This window comes from Molothrus aeneus, chromosome 3 (assembly GCF_037042795.1).
Source record: "Molothrus aeneus isolate 106 chromosome 3, BPBGC_Maene_1.0, whole genome shotgun sequence".
Lineage (NCBI taxonomy): Eukaryota > Metazoa > Chordata > Aves > Passeriformes > Icteridae > Molothrus > Molothrus aeneus.
This window is the reverse complement of record NC_089648.1, coordinates 103,666,060-103,694,042: the sequence shown is the minus strand read 5'-3', so window position 1 is coordinate 103,694,042 and position 27,983 is coordinate 103,666,060. Positions and strand designations below refer to the sequence as shown.

General features: G+C 39.4%; 1 protein-coding gene across 1 annotated transcript; it reads left to right on the top strand.

Moving 5' to 3' along the window:
- Window positions 1–705: 705 nt before the first annotated feature.
- On the top strand, window positions 706–27,768 carry PNISR (PNN interacting serine and arginine rich protein). The gene is made up of 12 exons (XM_066547522.1): window positions 706–809; window positions 13,006–13,124; window positions 14,361–14,546; window positions 16,338–16,564; window positions 18,244–18,430; window positions 18,698–18,888; window positions 19,492–19,629; window positions 20,635–20,734; window positions 21,441–21,494; window positions 22,768–22,938; window positions 24,463–25,564; window positions 25,804–27,768. Exons 2-12 carry the CDS (start codon window positions 13,037–13,039, stop codon window positions 25,832–25,834), a joined length of 2,475 nt encoding a protein of 824 aa, XP_066403619.1. The 5' UTR covers window positions 706–809; window positions 13,006–13,036; the 3' UTR covers window positions 25,835–27,768.
- The last annotated feature ends 215 nt before the right edge of the window (window positions 27,769–27,983 follow it).

Sequence of the window (27,983 nt, the reverse complement as noted above, 5' to 3'; positions counted from 1 at the left end):
TCCACGCAAAGGAATGGAATTACCCAGTCCCTGCCTGTGGAATCATCCCAGGGTCGATACAAGAAGAGCTGTTTACTGCAGGTGATTTTTTTTTCTCTTCATGCCTTAAAATAAAAGGAAAAATTCCAGGTAGAACTCACAGAAGTTAATGGGGATATTCAGAATAAGCTACTTGGAGAATTGTCCTGCTTCACAAACACTCCTTACAGCCATACCCTGGCCTGACTTTGAACGCTCACATTCTGTAGCTGTGCAGCACAGAAGTTATTATGTATTTCAGTGTAGGGCCAGTGCCCAGAGCCTGTCCACTTCGTACTTACACCACTTACAGGCGTAGCTACCAGCATTATAAACTTCTTCATGCCGACCCCGTACTGGAAGCACGGATCACACTCCGACTACAAGTTACCCGTGGAGGCACGGAGCTAATGCGCCTCCCATGGGCCTCCTGACACTAGCGCAGGCGGGAAGGTGAATCCCGTTTGGTTCATCCCGCTTGGCTCTCCCCGCTCCCGGCCAGGAGCCGTCCCCGCCTCCCTGCCCCGCCGCCGGGGCTGCCCGCAGCAAAGATGGCGGCAGCGGGCGCTGGCGCTCCGGCCGCGCCGAGGGGAGCGGGAAGCGCCGCCCTCAGCAAAGATGGCGGAGGCAGGCGCCCGTGTGTGCCAGGCGAGGGTCAGCACCGTGACGCCTTTCACTTCCGGGGGAGCGCCAGCGGGCGCCATATTGTCTTGTCCGTGAAGACGAGGAGTGATAGCGGGGACAGCGCGGCCGTGGAGCGGCGGCACCGGCGGCGGGAGGCGGGGGAGCGCGTAAGTAGCAGGGGGGCTGCGCTCGCCAGCGCTCCCGGGGGGCCGGCGGGTGTCGCTGACCCGCTCTTCCCCTTCACTCCCAGTCGAACCGGGAGGGCGCCGCGCGCCGCGGTGGCGGCGGCAGCAGCTGCTGCTCGCCGGGCGTGAGGAACCGGCGGCGCCGACAGCGGAAACCGGCGGCCAGGACGAGAAGGGACGAGCCGAGAGCCGCTCGCCCTCCCCCGCTGCTCGTCCTGGGGGGGGGCGGCGCGCCGCGCATGCGCGGTGAGGGCGCGGGGGGGGGGGGGGCCCGGCGGGGACCCCCGGGACCCCCTCGTCCCGCCCGCCCCCCCGGCGAGGGTCCCCGGTGGGGACGGGCCCGGTGCCGGCAGTGCGCATGCCCCGGGGCCGCCCCGCGCCGCTGCCGCTGCCCCGGCGGCGCCGGGAGAGGCCGGTGCCGAGCGCGCGACCTGGCGGGGCCGGCGGTCCCGGGATGCTGGAGCGCGCGGCCGGGCCGGAGCCGCCGCTGAAAGGGGAGGCAGCGGCCGTGGTTCCGCGGGGCGCAGTGTCTGCCTGGGTTGGCCCGTAACCCAGTTAGGGGAGCAACATGTGCGCTGGGATTTGGGGCTTGGCTGTGTCAGCAGCCTGGCTCCCGCAGATGAAATGTATTCGTGGGGTATTTGTGCTGTTTCCTGGGTTTCGTGGCCGCTCCTATGAATTCGTTCCACTGGAGGGCTCCAGAGAACTGAAATTCACACAGCGGCATTTGCGAGATACCTGGACCAGTAGCTTGGCAAACGCAGGGTGTTTTTTAATGGATTCTCAAACAGATTATGGGTTTGAAAGCTTTTTTGCTTTCATCACTTATCCCTGTAGTTTCTCTGTACTTCATTAGACAATCCCACAAAGTTGTTGAAGTGAATTTTAATGGGATGTGCTAGGCTTTACGGTTGAGGATGGAGACACAAAAGTGGTCCAAGGGCAGGAACCACTCTTCTGTGAAGACAGGCAAAGAGAGCTGGGATTGTTCAGCCTGTAATAGAGAAGGCTTCAGGGAGACCTTATTGTTGGCTTTCAGTACCTAAAGGGAAGGAAAGGTACTTTTGTACATGAAAAAGATGGTAAAAGGCTTGTTGCCAGGGCTCTGGGTGAGGGACAACAGTATTAAACTGAAATATAGATTTAGACTGAACATCAGGAAGAATTTGTTTATGATAAGGATGGAGAAGCTGTGGAATACGTTTCCTAGGGAAGTTGCACGATTGGAAATGTCCAAGATCAGGTTGGACAGAACTTTCAGCAACATCATTTCATGCAGGATGTTGAACTAGATGGTCTTCAAAGGTCCCTTCCAACCCAAACCATTAGATAATTCTGCAATGTACTACCCCAGCTGAAATTTCCAAAGCTTCTGTAACAAGAGATAATGCAGAGTATTCAGCCACCTTGGTTGTTGATCATTTCTTCTCTTAGAGTTAACACCTGTAAATGAGCAAGCAAACAGTCTGTTGGAAGGTGTGGGATACAGGAAACACGGGTTGCCCTAAGGCTTTGTTTTGAAGCACAGTCAGCCACCTTTCAGAGAAAGGGAATGGTGGTCTTCAAAGCATAAAGCTTGTCTACCAGCAGACAGTATTCTAACATCATTTTCCAAAGGTGGGTTACAAATACCAGTGCAGTCCAGTCAACACCTGTACTGTTGGTAGGAGTAAGAAACCTCTTTTTGGAGTGCAGCTGCACTAAAGATGGCTCTTATGGGGCTGACAGATGCTGCAGCTCCCCTGACTGTAGAACAGAGGGGAACTGAAAGTCTCTGCTTTGTCCAGGCACAAGCTGCTGGGATTGCTGACAGACAAGCTCCTGGTTTTTAATTTGTTTGGTGCAGCAGCAAACCTTGTGTTATCTCTGCTGTTAGGCCATGACAAGACTTCCTTTGTCCCATATGACATACAAACTCCTGCTCTGATAAGAATGCTTTCAATACTTTGGGCTCAGAGGTGTTGTAGGGCTTAAGAGTCCACAAATTTAGCACAGTTCCACAATTTTTTAGTGGTTAACTCACCTGATAAGCTGTAGTGGTAGAGTGGAGTTATAACCATGTTTGATTTTTAGTTAAGTGCAGGATTATGTAAAGATTCAATGGGGAACAGGAGTGTCCAGTCTCACTACTTTTCATGACTGAGATATGTGGTGATTCTAAGTCTTCTTTTGGTGACAAATAATATTTTGGGTAGGTTTTATTAAAGTCTTCTTGCTTTCATCACTAGCTGATCCCTTATTAAGTGATAACTGTATTTATCATTGAGGTTAATATCTGCTCATGACTAGTGAGGAGTAGTTGTTTATTTAGTTATTAGCACTACTAATTTTTGTGCAGAGCATGTTCATTGCAGAGGAAGTTGCAGATGGACCATTCACTTCAGAAAAAAAAATAATGCTGTGTTACAGGGCTAATTGAAAATCCTGCATCAGGACTTTCAGTGGAATGATACATGAAAAAAATAATCAGATTGGACATTTTTTTCCCCCCAAACCCAGCACAGTTTTGACTTAAACTGCCTAAGTTATGATAATATTTCTGTGGTAGTAAATGTTCTAGCAGTGATTTTGTTTTGGTACTATATTATAATCAAATAATGTATTTATCTTTATGTCTTAGAAATAGAAAAAATAATTAATGGTACCTGGATGCCAATATCTGGTCCTTTTGCTCTTTTAAAAAAGAGTTGTGTTCAGCTCAATGGATATGTGGATGTAAGTTTGTATTGACAGACCTTGGAAGCTGTACTGCTGGAGTGACTCCCTGAAGAAGATTTCACAGTACTTTTTTTTTTTTTCTTTTAGTTTTTTTAAATTCGACCTTTGTTCATGCTGCTTCATCTTGTTAGCATTGTAAATATTACTCAGACATACTGATGTGTGAACCAGGTTCTGGGAAAACTTAATGGATCCTGAGCATGCAGTTTTCATCAGTTCTTTTTCTGGTTCTGTATTTTGGATCTTGGTTACACATTTGAAAAGCCTCTGTTCTTCAGTCTGAGAAAGAACAGTTCTGATGTTAAAAAATGCAGTGGAGCAAATTTTAGTGATACACAACTATAAGTGAGCTGGAAGATTTTACATGTTTTTTGACTTGTTATCATACTAACAGATCCCAGCAGACACAAAGGTATAGATAGCTTCTGGTTCTCAAGAGGAGAAAAGATGCACAGTATCTGGGCTTGAAATACTGGGAGCAGCTCAGGATGGTGCCCTACCTGATGGCAGAAGTCTTTGGCCAAGTGAAAGTTTAATGAGTGAAACAGAGTAGTAGGCAAGACAGTTACTGTAACTTTTCTGATTTATTGCAAGCTTAAAGCACACCATAAATACCTGATTTTCTAATCAACAGCTGAGTATAATATAGCAGTAAATATTAATATAGTCGTAAATATTAGTTCTCCCAAGTAAAATGAAAGCTGGTATGTTTTTGTCTGAGTGATGGAATGCATTTGTTCTGACTCTGAGTGAATGTGTCTGCAGCCACTCTGTAGTAACTTGCAGGGTTTGTTCCTATGTGGGTGCATAGGATGCAGCACTTTTACAGACTCCCACATCCTTTTAACTGCAGAAGTGTTCTGACTCACCTGGGTCTCCTATGCTAAGACCACCACCTAATGATAATTCTTGTGACACCCTTTCTGCATTAAATTTTTCTTCTTGGTAGGGGGATTCCTTTGGATGTGCAAAGCTATTTTTCATTTGCAGTTCTTTTCAGTTGCACCTCTTACGTACAAATTCTTGCAGAAAAGTATCTTTTATTCCAGTGGCACAGTCATGGAAGAAGTGCTCAGTTTACATTTCCTTCCAGTTGGGAGCACTTTGAAATAGACATCTTTGGAGTTTGTACCATGTCTGTCCATTATTGACTTTGGATTCCAGTGTGGTTGGATATTGATGATACCATGGAGGAGCTGCTTTTTCTAATTCCTTGGGAGAGCTGTGTAAGCTGTTGGTGTGGTATCCCCAGAGTATTTATGCACTAGTTCAACCTCATCGATGATGTCTTTGCTACCATGGCCCTGTTGAAGCAATAGCACAGTGGGAGGAAGGTGAGGGGGGAAGCAGCTTTGCAGCAACACTTGTTCAGTTTGAACTCTTGGAGGTATTGGCCTTATTCCTGTCTTTCTACTAACTGCCCTGATCCTGGTGTGGTGAATGTAGGATTAGGTTTATCCTGCTTGCACCTGAACAGTTCCACAGAATTCATCATGGAAACTCATCATGAACTTTCAGTCACTGTGCTAAAACTTGAATGAAAGGTAAAAGCCTTACATTAGAATAAGGCACCCACATGAAAGATCAAGAAATCAGGCTATGGATTTTAAGGAGCTCTGCTCCTGAAACATCTCCATTTTCCTTTAGGTTTACCTTCAGAGCCTATATCTATATGAGATAAAGAAACTCTGCCCACAGAGAATGTAATGCTTTTGAGATCCTTCTCAAGATGGGTTGTGTAGCCCAGGTTCTACAGGGAACATCAGAGACTAATGTGCCTTTGTAGTTTCAAAACCAGTAATTGCAGTTTGTTACAAACCAGGACTCCTACCTCTCGGGGTCTTTCCCTTCAACTATGTAGACCTAAATGTAGGCAAAAAGTCATGACTGCACTGCCAGGTTACCTTAGAGGATGTGGAACATCTCTAAACCCTGAAGTACAAAGACTAGCTGTGTAGGGATTCTCCAAGTATGCATGATGGCCTGCTCTTTCAGCTTCCTTGTTTAATGAGATGATGGATATTTCTTTGCTAAATGCCATGCCTGTTTGGAATGCCTGCAAGACAAATCTTTAGTCACCAGAAAAACTCCTGCAGCTGTGTGTTAAGAGTTCAATTTGCAAGTAAAACCTGTCAGGCCATATTGTGTCATATATTGACCTGCTCTTCAGGAATGATGAGAAGCATGATCAGAAAAGTGATGCAACAGCCTCCCCTCAGCATCAGAAGGCTCTTGATTTCTGGCTGTGGTCTCTGTAGGTTCCAGAATCCTTAGTCTGCCTGTCTACAGTGTTGAATAAACCACCACCACCAGGGTGTGCCCTGAAGATCAGGTCAAATGATATTGTTGATCTCTTCAGCTCAGGACACAGCAGAAAGTGTGTGCCACTCTCCTTCTAGTGACAGCTTGACTCCTAGATTGTCTCTCCTGATTTCTTGGAGTTGAGATAGTCTAGCTTCTAACAAATCCTTGATTTCATATTCCAAAGATGACTTCTTTCCTCATTTGTAAGATATTTGACTTTCATGGATTTCCTGACAAGCCATTCAGAATCTGCTGCAGAAGCTGTTGAGCTCTAAGGTGTTCTGCATGGTTAGGATGGTGTGTAAGTTGGTATTAGGAAGAAGCAGATTGGCAGAGTGATGGGAGTTACTTAGAAGGAGCAAGAGTTTGTGTACAAGATGCACTCATCAGGACAGCTTGGTATGGTTAGTTATCTTCCTGATGCCTTTCTGGAGCTGAGCTAATTTCCTAGGTCTCTGTGCTTCTCATCTTGGACTAGCTGCATGAATTGGAGCAATTCAGTTTATCCATTAGCTGCATTAAATTTTGTTTGGGGACAGATCTTGCTTATCTTTCCAGGGGAAGTTTCTTGATATCTTTCAGTTCTGCTGCAGCCAATGTCATAAAGCATTTAAGGAAGATAGTATCTCCAGGGTGACAAGCAGGCTTTGTCTTTTGACATTTCCAAGACTGAGCGTGAGACTCCATGGGACTGCTCTTCTCCAGTGTTGAGAGGTCAGAGCACAGTTAGCTCTGCAGCTCTGCACGAGTGCTGTTGTACTGGGAGTGCATTTTAGGAGTTTACATTATGAAACTCCTAGGTAAGGTTGTCCAAGGAACCTGAGTGAACCTGTTACTGCTCAAGTTCTGTTGGTGGCCTTGTCTAAAAGATGGCCCCACCTTTGGCATCAAGGACCTTCACTAAGCACTGTGAGCACTAACTCACTGTTGGTGAGTTCTCAGGAAACCGTGCTCTGCTTCCTGTTGGTGTGGAAATATGTAATGTCCTTCAGGATAGCTGTGTTTTGTGGGAAGTACTTGGGGGAGTCTCCCAGAGTTAAAGGTGAGCTTGTGAATTATCACTCAAGACTCTGTTTACTGGTAAGTACCTTCTAAATGTGTGCTTTCAGTGTGTGGTGTGTCTGAACACATCATACAGCTATGTTGGAAAATACCTCATTATGCTAACAAATAGGGTGAAGGAGATGCCTTTTTTCCCTAGAAGAACAGGTTAACATTGAGGTGTAATTTGTAGTTGAGATGCATGGTACAATCAAGGATGGGAGTGGAAAGGTGCCTTTAAAAATATGTTCTTTGTCTTTACACAAAGAAAAGTTAGTTTAAATACAGTGGTAGAGAGTTTGACACCACATTTAAATGTTTCTGAGTGCTGTTGGCTCTCAGAGGTTGATGGTGATTGAGGTAAGTCCTGTCTATATTGGTGTCTCAGCTTTTTTCATCAGCAGTGCAGCCCTCACCAGCAGTCCTGTCAAGGGTAGCACATTTTTGTACCAGTAGTTTGCTTTAATAAGTCTTCAGCAGATTCTAGTCCAGCCTTTGAATAGAAATTTAAAAAGAAAAAAACCCAACACGTGAAAGAACGTATTTCAGAACATGTTTGCTCTTAGGAACTCCTGCAGGATTTTCAGGTATCTTGTGAACTTTCCATAATCTGTTAAATACATGTAACTGAAATTAAATGTGAGTTGATGGGGTACTTTTCTCATGTGATTGTGCTTCTGTATAAAACAAAAAGAATCCTGAATTGGCTTCTGTTTCTTCATTGGTAAACAGATTTTTAATAGATTCAGGTTCCTGTACTGTGATCTGACATCAGGGAACAGCTCTTGAAGCACCAATAAATGTTCTTTTGTTTATTTGTGTGTGTATGCTAGAGAGAGAGAGAGAAGGAAAGAAAAAAAGGCTATGTCCAATTGAATTGGAGGGTAGAACAGCTAAGTAAAAGAACCTTAACCCATCATTGTAAAGGAGGGATAGTATCTGCATTTTCCTTTGTAAGTAGGTGCCTACAAAATGGATCCATTCTTTAAACCTGTTGCTTTTCAAGCCTGTTTTAGGTACTAGTCATGTCAGAACCAGTATGTTTTAATGACTGCTCAGTTGAAGCACCCCTCTGTTACTGTCTTGTTAACCTTTTAAATGAGTTGAACACTGGCTAAAATTAACTCCCTCCCCTCCACCTTCAGTAGAAAATAAAGTTTGTTTCACTGTCATTTGGATGCTCTGCTGTGTATTTGGCCTTAGGTCACTGGTGGGAAATAGAGCTGTCCATTGTATTAGGTGGAGCCTTTCTTTCTGGTGATGCTGATTTGGGAACTTGTAAGAAATAAAAACTTGTTTATTATTTGTGTGGCAGTATCCTAAGTTAATTTTGTCAGGGCAGGTTTTAGTTAGTAGGAGAGGATTTTGAGTATCTTTTCTCCATTTATTAATTACTACCTGTGTCTTGGGTTGTTTCTTGTCATATACATTAGTACAAGAGGTTCCAGTTGTTTCAAGCCTTTAATTACTGGTTTAGTGGGTGAGAGGCATTGTTTGTTGATTTTGGGTTTGTTTCCTCCTCCCCTGCCTTGGTATAGAAGGTGAATCCCTTGCAGTAATTTTAAAATTACTGCGAACAGGCTACATTTTCTCTGCTGTGTTTCGTGAGTTCTTTGTGAAGTAGTTTGTGCCCTTTTCTGTGTATGGACTCAGGTTCAAAAGTATTATTTTGGTAACTCACATCTGGTTTGTTCATTACTGTATGACTTGACTTGATCTGGTTTTATTTTTGACACCTTTAAAATATTACTAGGAAGGAAACTGTGGGTGTCTGACAGGACAATCCTGAGATTCTGTTGAAAAGTCCTTTCATACTCAGTAAAGTTTTACAAGCAGAATACAAAGTTACATTGTCTTTATATAAAAAAGTGTAGCATCAAATAGCACAAGTGGTTGTTTTACTTACCTTTTAGAACATGACAGCTGCAAATGAGGAGCTAAAAACAGCTCTGAAACTTAAAAGCAGATGGAATTATTAGACACTGCAGTGCTTAGCAAAATAATTTTATAAGACAATGAACCATTTTAAAATGCCTGTAGTAGATAAAAAAATTATATCAAGTATCTTTTTCATGTTTACCTTGTACCAGTTAGTGAAAACTTGGAGAGAATGCAGGAAAAGAAGTGGAGAACTAAAAAGCAGGGGAGTCTGTTTCCCAGAAAATGATGGTGTCCTGCTGTTCCAGGTGACCATAAAGAGGGAGGTGCTACAAGTAACCTCTTCTGTTCAGTGGCTCTGAGCCACATGTTTAGTCTTCAATATTAAAAATTTTGAATATGGCCTTCTCTTTTAGCTTGTATATGTTAAGATTACTTCTATAAACATTTTAAGGTGCAAATTTTATTCCTTCCATATTTGTGTTTCTGTGAAGCAAACATTGCTCAATAAGGAAGATGTATTGAAATAAATAAAAAATCGTTTTGGACAGTTTTCACATCATATTTGGAAAAGGGCTTCTACAGGTATGGTTGCATAAAAAAAGTGATGTCATTGCTTAAGTGTTTGTGTAGTACATATTTCTGATTAGTAACGAATGTTTTTACACTGAATTTGCTAATAAAGCTGGGTACTTGAAAGCCAGCATATTTTATTGTTACCAACCTATGAAAATCAACATTTCTTCAGGAAAACCGTAGAAGTACAAATGCAATACAGAATTAAGATGTTACAAACCAGGACTTTGTGGTTGAAACCAAGCTTTCAAATACAGTTCACAAACTAAAATTAGCTGCTTCAAATAGCAGTGATTTTAAATTAGTTTGTTCTGAGTGGCATAAATTGAATTAATCAAATGTTGAAGTTCTTCAGGGTTTTACACTGTTGTTGCTTTCTTGTTCTAATATTGTGCATCAAAATAGAACCCAGTTCCATGCCTTGACCTATTGCTTTGCACTTCCCCACCTGATTTCTCTCCCCAGAATAGAAGTAGTAAGATGAAATAATCTCTCTAGGGCAAGGAGAAGACTGGGCCATATTATGTTGCAGAGCAGTGGATCAGCAGCTATCTGTGCTAACAACTAAACCCCAACAGTGCTTTTTATTCTGGCCCTGCAGCCAGCTGGCACTGAGGGAAAGCCTGTGACCTTCCAAACTAGACTGGACAGGTGTGAACTGCTTGTGGGGTCCCAGGTCCATGCAACACCTGAGACGTGCTTGGAAGCAGCCAGGGAGTGTGAGGTGGCCTGGGCAGTGCTGTTCTCTAGTGGGGACCTGGTGGGGTCCTTCAGCACCCCTTCCTTAGGAGGGTGGGCTTGGCCTCGGTGTCCTAGGGCACAGTAACCTGCTGATGGGGCAGCAGGAGGTGAGTGAATGCTGCTGCTCTCTGAGGTCACTGCCTGTCTGCTTTATCCCTTGGTCACCATTTCACATGCCACTTGGTACAGGGCTGCAAGGTATTATATCTTTCCCACAAGATTTATTTGAATACCCTGTAAAATAATAAGGCAGTAATTGTCTTAAGGGCCGGTTTTACTGAGATGTGGAGGCATTTGTTGTCTTAGACCTTATTAATGATCTAAACAAGTGCTTCAGTTTGTCCATAGTGAGGATCAAGGCCTGAGAGTAAAGGAAAAAAAAGACAGCTAAGTGTCCATTTCAATTGAGAAATAGATATATAATTATGTTAGCTGGAACACGTTTAAAAAAATCTGTAATACTGCAGATTTTAGGACAGAGATAGAACAAGTCCAGTAAAAATAAATCTCATCTAATCCTACCACATAAAAGCTGTGTGTAGGAGGTTTCAGTTTAGTTGCCTGTGTAGATGTGGTCTTAATATTGTTACACTTTGATAAGTGAAATTGGTATTTACCTGTGTAATTTTTTTTTACATTCAGTTATATGCAAAGCGGTCTCATTAGTGGAAAAAACAGCCTTTTGCTGAGTTTTAGTATAATTCCACAAACTTGTTTCAACATACTATGTATTGAGGTAAAAAAATGCTACCAGAATTAGTGAAATCCATGTTGATTAGTGCTAGTGGGATTTAACAGCTGGAAACAAAGGGAGCAGTACCATGAGGCTCTGCACAGAAACCCCAATTCTTAAAACTTCTAATATGTAAACAAATTTATTTTGACATTTGAAAGAATCTTTATTCTGGATGGAAAGATGAACTGAGGGAAGGAAAAAACATTTACTTACCTTTTCCTTTAGGGTGAAAATAGTATTTGCAGTTACTTTCTTGTATCTAGTGTATGAAATATGTGTCTGTGAATACCTGGAGAGCTAGTTTAAGGGATCATCTATGTTGCATTAAGTGCATTAGTAGCCACCCATACACTCAGCTGGTATAAAAAAGTTAATTTCCTAGGTACAGATAAAATTGTGAAAAGAAAGAGACAAGAGACAGGGCAGTGTCTTCACTTATTAAAGGTTTGGATAGCATAAAAGTATTCATGAAATGGGAAAAAGCCTCCATACTTAATTTGGCAAGAAAAGATAGTGAAAACAATGAAGTATTAGATAGGTTTTGCCCAATACTCCCCCTGTTGCCAAAGTTGATATGGTCTTGTTTGAACCCCCCCCAAAATGCAGCTGAAGGTTTCAGAGCCACAGTGTAGTTTTTGTACAGTGTTGACAGTAAGTGGTTTCAAAACAAAGGTGATCTACCGTTTTTCTGATAAAGGATTTCATTTGACAGTAGTATGCAAAATACAGGTTTGTGTTCATCTCTGCATGGGCCAGTGCTCCTGATTTGAGTGCAGCTCTTTGTGTGGTGCACTTTTGTGGAGTGATGCTCTCTGCCCATGCAGTCTCTTGTTGAGCTGGCGAGCGCAGGACGCCTTTGTGAGCAGGTTCCACTCCAGCAGCTTTGTCCGTGTGCCGAGAGCAGGCTCTGTCTGTGTGTCCCACTCCCTCAGGGCCACTGGGGCTGCTCCTGGCTGGCCACCCAAGTGGCACTGGCTGCTTTGAACTAGTTTGCTCTGAAGCAGAGAGGCTCTATTCATCTATTCTGTATTGCACTTGGCTGTGAACCATGGCTGGGTCCTGTATGCTGCTCCTTTTACCTCAGGGAATGAATTTTTCTCTTTCTTCTGAGTTTGGAGTGTTTGAAACAACCTACATGCTTGATGTTTTAACAGTGTGAACTCAGGGATTGTATGTTAAATTCCATGAGGATATATTCATTGAGTGGAAAGCCTGTTCAGAAGTTCTTAACAGATTGGGTAGGGCAGATGGGGTCACACTCAGTGCATTCCTACCATACTGGATTTTGGGAACAGCTGCTGGAGTCAAGCGTTCCCAGAACTGTGCCTAGTCTTTGTCTTTGGAGAAGCTCTTTGGAGCAATGCAGGTGGCTGCTCTCAGGTCTTCCATGTGTGGCAGGTTAGGTGTGTGACTGGAAGAGCTGCTGTGCCATTGTGGGCACTCCTGCCTGGAGTGCTGTGCCTCAGCACATTCACCCAGAGCTGGCCTTGGAGCTTCACTGCAGGCAGGCTGAGGAGCTCTGCTGCTGCCGTCTGGAGCCAGGGCTGCTAATGCCTGCTCAGTGAGGATATATACAGCACAGCAAAAGTTGTTTCTCATGATTTTAAGGGGCAATGTGGTAATTGTGTGGTCATATTTATTTTTCTTTCTCAGATTTGAAGGTTATATTTAGAAGTTAAGAGTCTGTACAATGCATAACATGCATGCGGGCACTGTCTTGTACCTGTGCAGTTCTCCTGTGCAATCATTAACAGTGTGTTTTACCATTTGGTGACTTTTGTCTTGCTTAACAGCCTTGCATGACACTTGTTTGAAGAAATACACATCTTTTCCCTAAGAAGCAGGCAAAGATACCAATCATGCCTTTTGTATTTTGACTTGCTTTATATTGCATTTATTGCCAGTTGAGATCTTGTCGTACAAACTTGTCATATCTCTCCTTGAACATCATTTGGTAGTTAATTTCTTTGTGAAAATACAGAGAAATCATACTAGACTCCTGAAATCTTACAGTAATATTTCAGATATTACTCCAAAAGGATGAACCATTTCCTCCAGCTTAAAATATTAAGCCAGCATTGCTTCAGCTTGCTTTGCAAGGCTTAACTATATCTGCAGTTATGTAAGTTTCAGTTATGTGATATTTCATGGGCATCTATTTAAACATACAACTATTATTTTTAGTTGAAATATAGACTATATAAAGACTTAAAAGATGTGGGATCAAGGTGGACAACCTTGGCAGCAATGGCCTTTGAACCAACAGCAGTGGATGCAGTCATTTCAGCACCAGCAAGATCCAAGTAAGTATATAGAAAGCTTTGTGGATTCATTCTTTTAATGTGTTGTCATTTAAATTTTTGAATCTTTGTAACAGAGTATGACTCATTGTTGCCTTTGTAGCTGCTCTCAAGATAATACATTTATGATGCTTTTCTGAACTAGAAAACATAGAAAACGTACAAAGGTTCATACAAATGTTTTCACATAGTTAATATATAATATGCAAATACAAGCAAGAAACCTGAGTTATCCTACACAATTTAACAGTATTTTACCAGTCATACAGATCAACATTTAGACCTCTGTTACTAGATATGTATCCCTGTCAGTTCTTTAGATAAGCTAAATCCTTTGTTTGAGAGAATATGCTTTTTTATTCAGTACCTTTGTGGCAGAAGTATTAATGCAGATTTTATATACAGAAAAAAAAAACTCACTGGAAGACCAATGCAGTTCTTGATTTAGGTTACAGCAGTGACAATCATGATCTCTTGTTTGAATTTTTTCCCCCACCAAAACCACCAAGTGCTTTAAAGAGTAGAACATAATATACCTTAAATTGAGAATGAGGTGGCAACATTCAAAATATCAAGAGAAATAGAGAAATGGATGAAAGTGCAGGTGTGTATTTAATACTAAGGCAAAGTGATCAGGCACACAAGTTTTACTGTCACTTTAATTTCTGTTAAATTCACTGGAAGGTTTTCCTAATTTGATAATAAGCAGAAGACATACTAGTGTTCTTATCTGAGAGTGCTATTTATTTATTTATTGATAGGAATGGCAGTAAAGAAAAAGAATGGGAGAGAGAACTGTAACATAATATAGGGGTTATAACAAGGGTTATATGAAGAGGGTACATTGAAGAATAATTTTCCAAATATGTATCTTTTTTACTCTCAAATCTTCATGAATTTATAATATAAGGATAGGTATATTAACTTCTGATGTCAAAATTAGCTCACATATAAAAAAAGTGCATTACTACCACCCATTCAATGCTAATGTGAATGTAAAATAATCTGCCTTGTGACATTTTGAACATATGCAGAGAAACTACTTCAGCAAGTGTGTACACTGACATTTGCTTTGTTTCTTTTACTGTACACTGTGAATAAGTTTAAATGGTGCTCACAGTGCTTGCTGAAGGTAAATATTGCCCATTTATCTTGAGCAATAAGGCATGCAATTGAGAAACAGTGTTAAACTTCAGACATACGAGTTCTAACCTCTTTAACTTCCTCTGTTTATTTTAGGCCAGATTGACTGGGCTGCATTAGCTCAAGCATGGATTGCTCAGCGAGAAGCCTCAGGGCAACAGAACGTGGTGGAACAACAAGGAATGATGCCAAACGGACAGGATATTTCAGGAATAGAGTCTGGTCCAAACAACCATAATAATTTTCAGGGGGATCCCAATTTCAACAGAATGTGGCAGCCAGGTTTGTTTCCCTTCCTGTTCATTCCTTTTTTTCATGTTTTTTCATTTTATTCTTGTCAGATTTTTTTGGTGTGAACATTCCCTGTCCCTCAGGCTTCAAAATGCAAAACTACCAGTTGATTTATTAATCACAGCTCCTACTTAGAGAGCTACTGTTGCCTCTCCTGTAGTGTAATACCTGCTTCTGGCATCATCTTGCAGTGTAGAATGAGTTCACAGTATAACTGATGCTGGCTTTAGATATCATAAAATCTTTAAAAAGGAAGATCAGCGAAATTCTGTGTGAAAAATATGGTTTTATTGCGTTTCATATACTTAGGATTTACCCTTTTAACTTAGGTATCTGATTGTCAATATTTTTCAGTCATTGTAAGTTAAAGTTGATTGTACTCTTCTGTTAGTATTGATTATTTTCTGTATTTTTTACTTCCTCCAAACTTTATTTTTTCCCAAAAATTAATTTTCTTTTTAAAACTTCACAAGATACCACTGGTAATAAGAATGGGATAGAAATAGGTTATTTTCAGCTAAGAATTTTTCTGAAATTATTTTCTGAAAGCTGGGTTTTGACACTATACTGTAATGCAATTTGAAGTGTATGAGCAACATAGTAAGCCTATGTGCATGTCCTGAGTTGTTTTGGGGAAAACTGCACTTCATACTTGATTCTGTTAATGGTTGAGAGAATAACGCTCCCAGTTTTCACTGTCACTATCTGAATTTATTGAAATGTAACATTTAATATAAGTAGGCTTAATATGTTATTGGTAGCTTTTATATGTCCATAATAAAAGGGAGGTAGCAATCAGGTTTCACCTACCTGCACTAGGCTACAAGTTACTGTAGGCACATGTGAGAATTTTTAACTTTTTTATGTGGCAGAGTGTATTCTAGCTGTATTTCTGTACAGTAAGGAGAAATTTTCACAGAAATAGAAAAGCTATAATAGCACTTTTTAGTTGCTACAGTAATAGATGCAATTATGATGCAGATGGGAAGGACAGTAAAAATTAGAAAAATGTACTGAAGGACTGGATGGAAGGTAGGAATTAACCTGAGAGGCTAGATACTAATTCTGTTACTGGTGAGAGTTATAAGGCAGCTCTGTCATGGTCTATAAGTATCTGTATAGTGCACATAGTTTTTGTCTTTTTAAGGAGTCAGTCAAAAATTATGGCCACACGAACTATTAATTCATTCCTTGGACCCTTTTCACTCCTTTAGCCAATTGTAACCTATGTTTGAGGGCTTACAACTATAGCTTATTCTGGGACCTGTGCTAGATATTGGGCAATCCAAGAAATCATCCATTATCAGGACTCAAGACTTTGGAGCACAGGTTTCAGTGGTTCCAGTGGTTGTGCTGCTTACAACACCATTTTCCTTCCATAGTAGGTATTTCAAGTCTATTATGCAAAATAGTAAAATTGCTCCTTGCTTTCAAAATTGATGTAGAGAAGTAGGAGCAGTTTTTTAAGTTTAAGCAATTTGTAAGTCTTGTGGTGAACTCATTATTACTAGAAATTTATAAAAACAATTTACAGATGTCTGTACCTGTCCAATTCTGTCCCCCAACTGCATGTTTCAGTTCAGCAATAGCTATTTGTATTTCCTTTGTTTAGTTGAAGAAATTGAGACAGTATAATATAGACTGCAGATTGATGATTCTTCCTTGCTTTATCATCTGTGATGCTTTGAGGAACCTTGTGATAAATGCAAGAACACTGAGTGATTGGTGACTCATATAAATTATACTAACTTGGTATTGAATTGTATTCTGAATCCTGAACAGAATGGGGAATGCCTCACCAACCCCCTCACCCACCTCCAGATCAGCAGTGGATGACTCCAACCCCCCCAGGTCAAATGGAAATTGTTCCTCCGTCGGAAGACAGCAACAGTCAGGACAGTGGGGAATTTACTCCTGACAACAGGCATATGTTTAACCAGAACAATCACAACTTTGGGGGACCTCCCGATAACTTTGCAATGGGGCCAGTGAACCAGTTTGACTATCAGGTGAAACATATTTGTTACTTTAATACTGTAGGCGCGCAGAGTCCCTTCCATGGATGTGTTCCTCTAATATCATCTAGCGGCGACTTTCATTCTTCAGTTCTACCAACATCTACAGAATCTGTTATCTGCTAAGATACATTTTAACCAAACACTTGACAGAAGATACTTTAAAGTTCTCAGTTCTGTTCAGAGGCCAAAGGGTTTTATTTTTCTACAGTATTAATAAGAAATGGCTGTTGTCTGCAGTATTAAAATGAATCACTGTGTTCCAGTATATAAATTAACATTATGTAGCTTTGTGTTAAAAAAAAACAAAAAAGAGGAGAAGGAAAAAAAATAAATTCAGAAAGATATGCTTAAATACACTAGATAATGTACCACAGGAAACAGTCCTGTATTTGCAGGGAGATAGACCAGATGATCCATTCATCTTTTCCATATCTATCTACTGTGATTCTTTGAATAAACAATGGTTTTTCTAAAAAAAAAAAAAATCCATATCCACTTTTTTCTTCATTCAGGCATATAAGTTGTATAGTATAATAAACATGTAGGTGGTTTTGTTGCTAATAATAGCAGGGTGCATTGGACAGACCTTTAAACACAAAGAAGTTTTGTATCTTCCCTCTATTTTCAGTATTTTTCTTCAGATCTCCTGATATAAATGACAAACTAGCGGTCTAAAAACCTACTTCCTGTTCATAAACAAAAAAAATTTCTGCCCATCTTCCTGCATTTGTTATCTTCTAGGCTATTTTTTATCTTCTAGATTGTTTTTCCTCTTACAAGTCTCTTGTTCAACACTACTGTTAAATAGGGAACTATTAATTTTCCAATACATGAGTTTGTTAAAATTTTTGTTTATTGTCATGGACAAACTCTTAAAATTAGCTTCTCTTAAAACTACAGGAAACTTGTTTTGCATTGAATGAAAGAGATGCTTAACCTGAAATTGTAGTGGAGAGTGCCTTAGTGCTAGTCACTTAAATACTCAGTGGAATATTTGATACTGTACCCTTTTTCCTGAACGCTCTCTTCTTAAATAGTTTCATTTGGCGTTTCTGGGCAGTAAATATTAAAATAAAAAACTCCTCATATATGCCTCAAGACTTGTGATTTTTGGGTTGTATAGAGATTGCCCAGAACCCAGGATCTGTACTAAAAATTGCATATTATGCATTTAATATTTTAATCATATTAACCATATTAATAAGATCTGTGAAGGATTACTGGAAAGTGCACAGTGCAAAATTCCTATGTAATAAAAGGCTGGTCTTTAAATTTTTGTTCTCATGCTGTAGTTAAAAGACTGCTAACATAGCTAGACTTTTAAATCTTAGTTTTGTACACTCTTTATTTAACTGCATGCTCTGATGCTAAGCTGGCATGGAACTGATGGAGATAGATCGTGATTATAGAGCTTAATGTTTAGCACAGTGTGAAAGGAGATTGGTTGAAGCCCTTTCAGGTTTGTTAAGTATCCTTGCTTAAGTCTAAGTTTAGTCATTAAATATTTAAAAGAAACTTGTTTCTTGGGGACCACAGTAAAAGAGATGGAGAGATCTCAGTAGCATAGAAATCATGGATTCCTACTTGCATGGATTTTTGTAGACCGACTTGCTCACGTGCTGCATTTAGTGTTACCATGTGAAGAAAAATAAACTGCATTACTCTTTCAGCATGGGGCTGCTTTTGGTCCACCTCAAGGTGGATTTCACCCACCTTATTGGCAGCCAGGACCACCAGGGCCACCAGGTCCTCCAGCACCTCCTGCACCTACTCAGAATCGAAGGGAAAGACCCTCATTCAGAGATCGACAGCGTTCACCTATTGCGATGCCTGTGAAGCAGGAGCCTCCCCAGATTGGTACATGTTAACCACTCCTTAATGAAAAATTTCAAAGCTGTATTTCATAAAGAACTGCAAAATTTGAAGACCTTTTTTCTTTTTAGTAGCAAGTAAAAGAGCAGGGAAAGAAAAAGCAATTTTAAATGTTTTTTCCTCACAATCAGATGTGGGACTTGTTTTGATGAGGATAGGGGGTTTACTTCTTTGTTTAGGGGGATATTTTTATTCCTTTTTGTGGGGGGAAGGTTTTTTCATCTTGCAAAACTGTAAACCTTGCTTATGTAGATGCTGTGAAGCGTAGAACTCTGCCTGCCTGGATTCGTGAGGGCCTGGAAAAGATGGAAAGAGAAAAACAGAAAAAGTTGGAAAAAGAGAGAATGGAGCAGCAACGTTCACAGATGTCTAAAAAAGAGAAAAAGGAAAATGAGGAGGCTGAAGAAGGGGATGGCCCACGGTTACCTCAGAGAAGTAAATTTGTAAGTATAACTGCTTGTTTTTTGCTCAGGTTTGTATTTCCTGAAAGGTATCAACTTTTTAGTCTCTTACAAGGAGACACTCTGTGTTCCTGGTTACCTCATTGCTTTTGTTTTTTAAAGTAAGGTTAAGCTGCTGCTCTGTTGATAATTGCTTGATGTTTTGAAGTTTTTAATGGCTAAGAGGTAGAAGTATATAATTTGATCTGTAATAGCAAAGAAACAAGGAATCGGACTTTTTTGTTCCCTTTTGGAACGTACAGAGTTTTTGAAAGTCAGAATTCCAAATCAGCAGCTGAAAATATTCAGATACCTGTATTTGCTAAACTGAGCTAATTTAGGCAACCTTGCATTGCCTTCATTTTAGCAGTTATATTTTCTGTAGTCTAAAGCATATGTCTGGCAGGGAGCTGACAACTAAGTATTTTCTTAGCTTGTGTGGGTACATGTACCTGCATATTTTTTAGGAAGGGAGAAAATAAATGGTTTTATGATAACTTGTAATACAGATTTCAGTACAAAGTAAATGAAGCTGTCTATTAAAAATAGAAACTGAGGAGTTTGATATTTAAGTTTTTCCTGAAGTGTATGATGCTCTACTTGTAGGACAGTGATGAGGAAGATGAAGATGCTGAAAACACAGAAGCTGTAAGTGTGGGGAAAATCAGCAGGAGTCCATCCCCAGCTCCTCAAGAGGAGCAAAGTGAACCAGAAATGACAGAAGAAGAAAAGGAGTATCAAATGGTATTAATAATGTAGTTCTCACTAAGTATTTCTGTTTAACTGCTCATACTTTTCAGGCATATCAAAGTAAATCACTTTTTCTATGCCTGATGCTGTCAACAGAGGTGCAGTATGCATTGTACAGTAAAGCAGGGTTATATTTGCACCTGTTCATAATGCTGTCTTTCTCACAGAAACAAGGATATCAGTTATGTAACTCATATTTTGCACAATAGTGAAAGAATGTAATGACTAAAATCTTTACATTGATCTTTACTAATTCTAGATTTTGTTTCACTTCACAAATTTCTGAAAACTTTTAGTGATTAAGTGCACCCATTTCAAATCTGTGCTTCAGCCTCAGTTCCTATGAAAGGGTATTTAAGAAATATATTCTTGCAATGAAGTGCTACAGCACTAAATCCTAGATCACCAACAGTTTCACTGTGTCTGCACAACCTTCATGCTTGGGAATTCTTGTTAATTAAGGCCCTGAATTCTACTAAGTTTGAATATATTTTTGTAGAGCATGTGGCCAGACATAAACGACTTGGGGAACTAGCTAGCACCTCAATTTTTTTTTCAATTTTTGTAGAAAATATGTAATAATAAAATGCTGCATAAGTAACCTCTGATGATCTTTACAGGCAGCATACCAGTCAGAAAAGTGCTCTTTATTTTTTGAAAGAATAATTGGAATCAGTCTAAGTACATTGCTGATTTAGGTATTCATTGTTATAATCATTTTAGACATTAAGATCAGTGCCTGGATAGCTGTGTGCAATACATGCAGACACAGTTCACAGTTAAAATAGAAACTTTAGAGTTGTGAAATCAGGTCACATTTAAACAGCTTCAATCTTTTCTTGGTTTTTTAGTCATGTCTTTTGAAAGAAGCTATTAAATAAAATGTGCAGGAGACAACTTTGATAGTCATCAAAAGAAGTGAAGCTGTATGGATATAATTTGAATGCAGAATTTATTCAAGATGTTTTGGCCTTTAATTGTATATGCAATTTTCTTCAGATGATGCTGACAAAAATGCTGCTGACAGAGATTCTCTTAGATGTCACAAATGAAGAAATCTATTATGTGGCCAAAGATGTTCACCGTAAAGCAACTAAAGGTATGCCGGGTTTGGGAGGTTTTTTCTTTTTAGTTTCTTCTGCAAAAATTCTGTATTTGCATGTCTTTAGAACATTTAACCTCCATAGTTCTCCCTCAAGAACAATTCCAGTATAATGCATCCAGCTTGGTAGAGTTCAAATCCAGTAATCATGTACTATTGTCCTGTGCAGTGTATTGTGAGTTACTTGAGTTATTCCATTTTTTTCATACAATTCATTTCAGTTAAAATGGTACCTGTGTGTCAATGGCTCTTGAGTTGTAGCTGTTCCTTACTACTATCATCTTTATCTCAAAGCTGTTCAGAAGTGAAAAGAGATGAACTTTGAGTCCTCAATTAGTAATTAATTTGCTTTTCCTATTAACATGTATTGTACTTACAGAACAGATTATTTTAACATAACAGAGTTAATCTAAGTATGTAACTACTGAAGTTGAAAATTATGTGCAGATGCTGTAACTTGGAAAGTGATTTATGAGTATATATTTGGGTTTTTTCTGTTCACTGTTAATTTGCAGTTAAATTCTAAATCTTCATGGTCAGAAAATCTAGAAGTGGTTTTAAATGGATGATGCGTTTTTAATGTTTCTTCTCTCCCTCCAAAGAACAGCAATAGTAGTAGATTTAACAATACCATAGACTCATGACTATGAAATCGTGGCTATTTGTGTTAACATGTTGTTCCTGTTGTTGATGTGATACAAAGCTCCTGCAAAACAGCTGGCACAGTCCAGTGCACTGGCTTCCCTCACTGGACTCGGTAAGTATGTTCCTTATTTTTGAGAGGGCTTAAAGGGGGAGTTTCACTTTTGCCTTGCATTTCTAGAAATTGCATTTTGAAACTAGATTTTAATTGCCTGGGAGTATGGGTCACTTTCTGATAACTTTATCATTATCAGCACCTTTGTTTGTTCCACAGGTGGTCCTACTGATATATAAGTGGGATAGTTGCTGAAGTAAAGGACTAGGCAGTGTGATTTAGTGTATGAGAATCTTGCCCTAATTTGGAAAATATGTAAAAATTTTAGATAAATTTACTTGTCAAAGTATGATAGTTTCAGAAGCACACTGCAGCCTTCAAAGAAATTCATACTTTTCTTCTGTTTTGATCCATATGAACGAGAGGGGAAAGTTGATAGAAGAGTAATGTGAAAGTCTATAAATAAAAATATTATAATCTTTGTCATTATTATTTTATTGCAAAGCTACATAAACACAAAGGCACCCATATCATATACTGCCAGAAACAACACAGGAAAGAGAGATTGAAATTCCAGCTTGAGACACAACTGCAAGAGATTTCTCCCAACATGACCTTTATCATCTAAAATGTACTACAGCAGTGTCAGTGATCAGTTATGTGTTCATTACATGGAATATTGATGAATTAGATTAAATGTTATCATCACAAGTATTCATGTTTAAAAACTAACTCAGTAAAGATCCTAAGGACCTCAGACTGAAAGAAATCCATGTCATGTTTAAACTGACTTTATCCTTATCAGTCCAGTAGTTAAATATCTCAGGGGGAGAAGAAAGTCTGTTTCTATTCCATCTCCATACCTGTCAAAGTGCAGTGTTTTCTAAATCATATGGAAAAAATTGATATGGCATTCAGAATTTCTGTAGCCTTGGACTATGGAGGCAGCTGAAGTCATTTCAGAGATGTCCTCTGGGAAAGATCCCAGGCATTTTCTGTCCCGTTGCTGATACAGAGGCAGGCACTGTTACAGTCTCCACACGGAGCTTTTTTGCCTTTCCATACAATGGAAAAAAAGTACCATGGTCACAGTGGTTGCTTGCTGAAAATAAACAAGCTGTTCCAGAAGGAGTAGAAGCAGACAGTGACCATCATTGCAGATACGGGGGCCTTGAACACACTGGCAAACAGCACTGGCACTTACCAGAATGAAGTGACTTCTTCAGAGAGAGGAAGTGAAGGAAGGGCAATGTTACTCTCCTCTTTGCCTCACAGAAGTATTAAGAGCAAAGCTTAATCTTTCCTCGTGATAGACTGGACTTTATGCACGCAGGTGGACTGGGTGGTTATGGATCAGGAGACAGTGAAGATGAGAGGAGTGACAGAGGCTCTGAATCATCTGATACTGATGATGAGGAATTACGACACAGAATAAGGCAAAAACAGGAAGCGTTTTGGAGAAAAGAGAGAGAACAGCAACTACTACTAGAAAAACAGCTAGAAGGTAAACCATATGATGTCTTCCTACTGTGCCACTGTATATGGAGTTTACTACTTAGTGCATGTAAATTGATGGCAAAGAAATATGTTTTAAGCAAAAAAAAATGAAACTGAATTTATAAATAATGTTTTTAAAATTCAAATTTAAAAAAGCCAAAACCCTGTGATTTACTTCTGTTTCTCCGTACAAGGTAAGGTTTGTCCTTTTGTACAAGTAATGTAGGCCAAAATGGTAGCACATTTGATCCCAGTGCTGAAGAGCTGTCTAAAGATGGATGCAGTGTTAAAAAGTCATGAACCAAGTTCACAGGCTGGAGGAGAAAGTGCTATTATGATACAACTTAAAATTGATGGTTTCCTCCTTTAACTTTTTATTTAAAAGCCTGAAAATAAGACATATGGAGCCTTTAATGAAAGGCTGGGCTAGCTAAACTTTTGGTTTTCTTAATAGTCCTGTCTCTCTTTGAGTGTTGGAAGATGTATGCATAAAAACATGGCCATATGGAGAGTGTCTTGAGTGGTGGCCTGTGACCTGTGTCTTCTAGTGCAGGAAGCCAGATGTCAGTGTGGAGACATCTCCATGGGACTATTTGCAGAAATACAAAACTAGGGTGTAAAGCAGCTGATTCTGTATATCCATAATACTGAAGAATGCTAGTGCAGAGTCTCATTTGTAGCAGTGTTTTGGAAAGGCAGAAGATTTCTAATGGACAATACACCATTATCTAATATACACTGGCTGCAGCCTGTATTGCCCAATAACCTGGGGACCAGCTGGAATTGTTTTCTGGGTTAAATTTGACCATTAGCTGCCATTTGAACCCCTCTGGGTTTCTGGATGCAGTTTTATTCCCTAAATTAATTCAGGAAATGATGGCCCACATCAAAAGCCCATTTTTAGTTAAAAATGTATGTCAGTTATTTTTTCTGGATTCAATTTAAAATGGGGAGATTAGGTTGGCAGTGATGCAAAGAATCCTAGATTGAATAAAAATAATTTTTATTTTTGAAAACCTCTGAGAAATGCTCTGAGGGTCTCCCTTTGTGAGAAATATGGCTTCTTCAAACCAGACAGTAATCCTCAAACCCAGATGAATGGGGCTCTGAGAAAGGCAGGAAGCATCAGTACTTCCTGCTGTATTGATGAGGAGTCTTGTAGGAAGCAGAAAGGGAGAGTCAGGTGTGCAGAAAGGTTGCAAAAGGAAAAAGTCTTTTGTGTAGATGAGTTTGGGAGTTCGGGTGTTCCAGGATATTTGTTTGAGAAATTCATCTTAAACCATTAAAACATGGAATAACATCAATACTTCTAAAATGACTGGGCTCTACTTCTAAACCAAGAGGACAACTTTTCTAGAATTATAAGAAAAGAGAGTGGTTTGTTAAGTAGTTGGTATAGTGGCAGTGTTTGAATTATAAGTATTATGAGAGGTGCTTGGAAACTTAGTTTTGTTAATGTAATGGTGTGGAAATTACTGACATACTGCTCAAAATTATTTGCATTTTGTTTTCTGTGTACTTCTTTTTTCAGAAGAAAAGCTACAAAATGAAAAAGTTTCAAAAGAGATGAGTGAATTTACCAACAAAGAACAGAATAGTAACTTAGCATCACAGGAGGCAAAAGAAATTGAAGCAGATATGGTTCATGAAAAGAAGAGATCTCCAAATGCAGTCGCACCTGATGTAGAACTCAAGAAAGAGGGTAAAGAGAGGACAGGAAGGAGTGGGTCAAGAAGCTCTAGCAGTGGTAGCAGCAGCAGCAATAGCAGGAGCAGCAGCAGTAGCAGCACAGTATCCAGTTCTTCGTACAGCACTAGCTCAGGTAGCAGTCGCAGCACTTCACGTTCTTCCTCTCCCAAAAGGAAGAAGAGACACAGTCGCAGTAGGACCCCATCACATAAAGTTAGGCGCAGTAGAAGCAGGAGTTACTCCCACAGAAACAGGAGAGAGAGGAGTAGGAGCAGGGAGAAAATAAGGGAAAGGAGAAGATCTAGTAGAAATCACAGTGCTGAAAGGGGGGAGAGGCGGAGAAATCGGAGTCCTTCGAGAGAGAGAAGCTGGGACAGACGTAGAAGCGGCAGCCGCTCAAGAGACCGGCGAGCCAACCGTGCGAGCCGCAGCAGGAGCAGGGACAGGCGTAAAGCTGAAGAGCAGCGTAGAAGCCCTACTGGAAATAGGCACAAACATAAAAGTGAGGGTAAAGATCAAGAAAGGAAGAAGGAGCAGGGTGGAGGTGTAGATAAAGACAAAAAAAAGAATAGAGAAAGGGACAGAGATCAGGAAAAAAGAAAAGATAAGCCCAAAAAAGAGGAAAAAGAAAGTAAGGCTGGCAATCATGATGACAGTAGATTAAAGAGAAAAAGAGACAGCGAAAGAACTTTCTCTCGCAGTGATTCAATATGTGTGAAAATAATAAGACAGGATTCCAGACAAGAAAGCAAAAAAGTTACTACCAAAGAAAGCAAAAAACGATCAGGCTCTGAATCTAGTGCAAGGAGTAGTTCTGAATCACCAGGAAGCAGTAAAGAAAAGAAGTCTAAGAAATCGAAGCATATTCGGTCATGCTCCATGGAGAAATCTCAAAGGTCTGGTAAGAAGGCAAGCCGCAAACACAAGTCTAAGTCACGATCAAGGTAGTATACTTTTTAAGTATTTTGTCTGACTTTTTAAAAGTTTTTTTATATTCGTCTTCATGTGTACGGCATATGAACCTTTTTAATAAAGTATGGTATTTATTAAACTTTTGTCTTAGGCAAAAGTAACTTTGGAAAATCTTTTAAAACTATTAATTACTAAGCCTAAAGTGTGTGTGGGTTTGGGGGTCTTTTATTTTTTCCAATTAACTTTTTCCCCCTTTTCCTTTATTTTTCAGATCAACAACTCCTCTTCGTCGTAAACGCTGAGGAATTTATGGCACCAGTGCTATGATGTTTAAAAATTCCATGAGTTATAAAAGGCTTGTCTCATTATAGAGGCACATTGTGGCTATGTAGGTGAAACCAGAATCCTTTTTTTTATTTGTAAATAGGTGTATTTTTTCCAAATGCTGCTCAGAATAATAGGATTTCTTTGTATTACATTTTTTCAAGAACGGTAGTGCTTATTAAGACTATAAAACAGGCCATTCTCTTTCAGCTGTAATGTTCTTAAAATTACTATTGAATGTACTGTGATGTCAATAAAGCTCTTTAGTTCATTTTTTTGTTTAAAATTCTTGCACCTGAATTTTGTGGTAAATGGTAGAAAGTACTTAAAAAAAAAAGAAAAAGAAAAAGGCAGCTTTTTTGGTATAACAGATTTTTAAAGTACTTGAAAAAGATTTAACGTGAAACACTTGTAATCCATGGACATTATAAGATTACTTTATTGGGGGTGTGGAAGAACAGAGAAAAGACATCTTATTTTTCTTTAGATATGTGTAATAGATTTTTTAATAACCCTTTTTTTTTGGTCTAGCTGGTACTATATGCTGTTTGTGTAAAATATGGGTCACTGTAATACAAACTATACTTAAACAGACTGAACCCCATTAGGAATATGTGCAATTAACTGATCTCATGTGGCAGTGTTGAGCTCTGGAACTATATTCCTCACCCAGTTTTCAGAGAGATCTTTGGATGTTCAGGCATATTACACACATCTCACAGTTTTAGATGTTTTTATGGGGCATGTTTATAAACATCACTCAGTGCAGCACTGGAAAACTGACAATAGGTTAACTTTACATTTTGGCACATGCATTAAATGTGTAGTGAATATTAAAGCTGGTTCTTAGTGTCACAAGAATTATGACTCGTGTAAAGCTGATACATTGGTGTATTAGCAATGCCACTAAATTTTTGATTTTAATATTACCATAAAATGAAAGAGGTCACTGATTACCTCCTTAAGGAAATGGACTATTGCTATTAGAAACAAGAGTGTGAAATAATAGAAGTTAAAAAACAAACCAACAATACCCAACTCTAGGCCAGTGACTGTTACAGAAGAACATAAATTCAGGGAGAGATCTGTGCCTAAAAGGTCTGGTATGACACCAGTTGTGAAAAAGGTAAAATGCTTAACATCGAAGTAAGTTCTCTTTGATTGGCTCTATCTTCTAAGAAGAAATGGTACTAGTACAGGCAGCTTGGAAAGCATGTCTTCATGAATAGATAAATCCATTTAACTAAATCAAAATTCAGCTATGCAGCTTTTTTCCACTGTAATTTTTTTCATAAATAAGATGCAGAAATGAACTGCTTCAGGGCAAAGAAATGCATTTTAACTATGTGTTAAATAAGCAAGCTAATTGCTAGTGAATACATGCATGTTTATCAAAACACTGTTACAGATAAATAATCAGTTATAAATTATAACATCCCACTCAATTATATCTTTCACATAGAGTAAGCAGTCATATTTATTAGCAAAATAAGGCATAATTTACAACACACAACTTTTACTTGCATTGGTAAGAATATAAATAATTATGTATTGATCCAATCTCATTACACTCTTGGGTCTGGGTAAGAGTGAGGAATTTTTGGAAAGTAGGTAGCATAACAGTTCAGATGTCCTAGAAGGATATCTTGTGAGAGACAGAAAGAAACTAGAAATAAGCTTAAGAAAAGCTGTTGAGGAATACAGTTTCCAGGATGCATTGAATTTGATTTTCAGTTCAGATTTTATATTCTCTGTCTAATAATAAAAAAGATTGTGTATGAAAAGCTTTATATACTCTGCCAACAACTGGAATTCTGTCACTTCCTGTAAATATGAAAATTATTTTTTTGACACAAATGCACTTCTATGGGTAGTGACTGTATGCCAATAAAAAGAGCATACGATCTCTGTATTTAACTGTTTCAGAAATCTTACTCATCACTCAGTAATTACATACATGTTGGTACTCTTGTCAGCATCACATACATTAAACTTCTTTGGGCTTTGGAAACTCCCCCTAGGAATGTCTTTCACCAGAAAAGGCTAAAATTACTACTGCTCTTTTAATTCCATACACCTGAAGTTATCTTAAAATGTGCAAATACATACAAAAATGGGAATGTATCA

Bases quoted from the DNA above. Each gene is read 5' to 3' on its own strand.
- PNISR (XM_066547522.1), top strand. From the start codon at position 13,037: ATGTGGGATCAAGGTGGACAACCTTGGCAGCAATGGCCTTTGAACCAA. The intron at 21,495-22,767 runs GTAAGTATGTTC...TTATGCACGCAG, and splicing joins GGCTTCCCTCACTGGACTCG to GTGGACTGGGTGGTTATGGA. The intron at 22,939-24,462 runs GTAAACCATATG...TTCTTTTTTCAG, and splicing joins ACTAGAAAAACAGCTAGAAG to AAGAAAAGCTACAAAATGAA.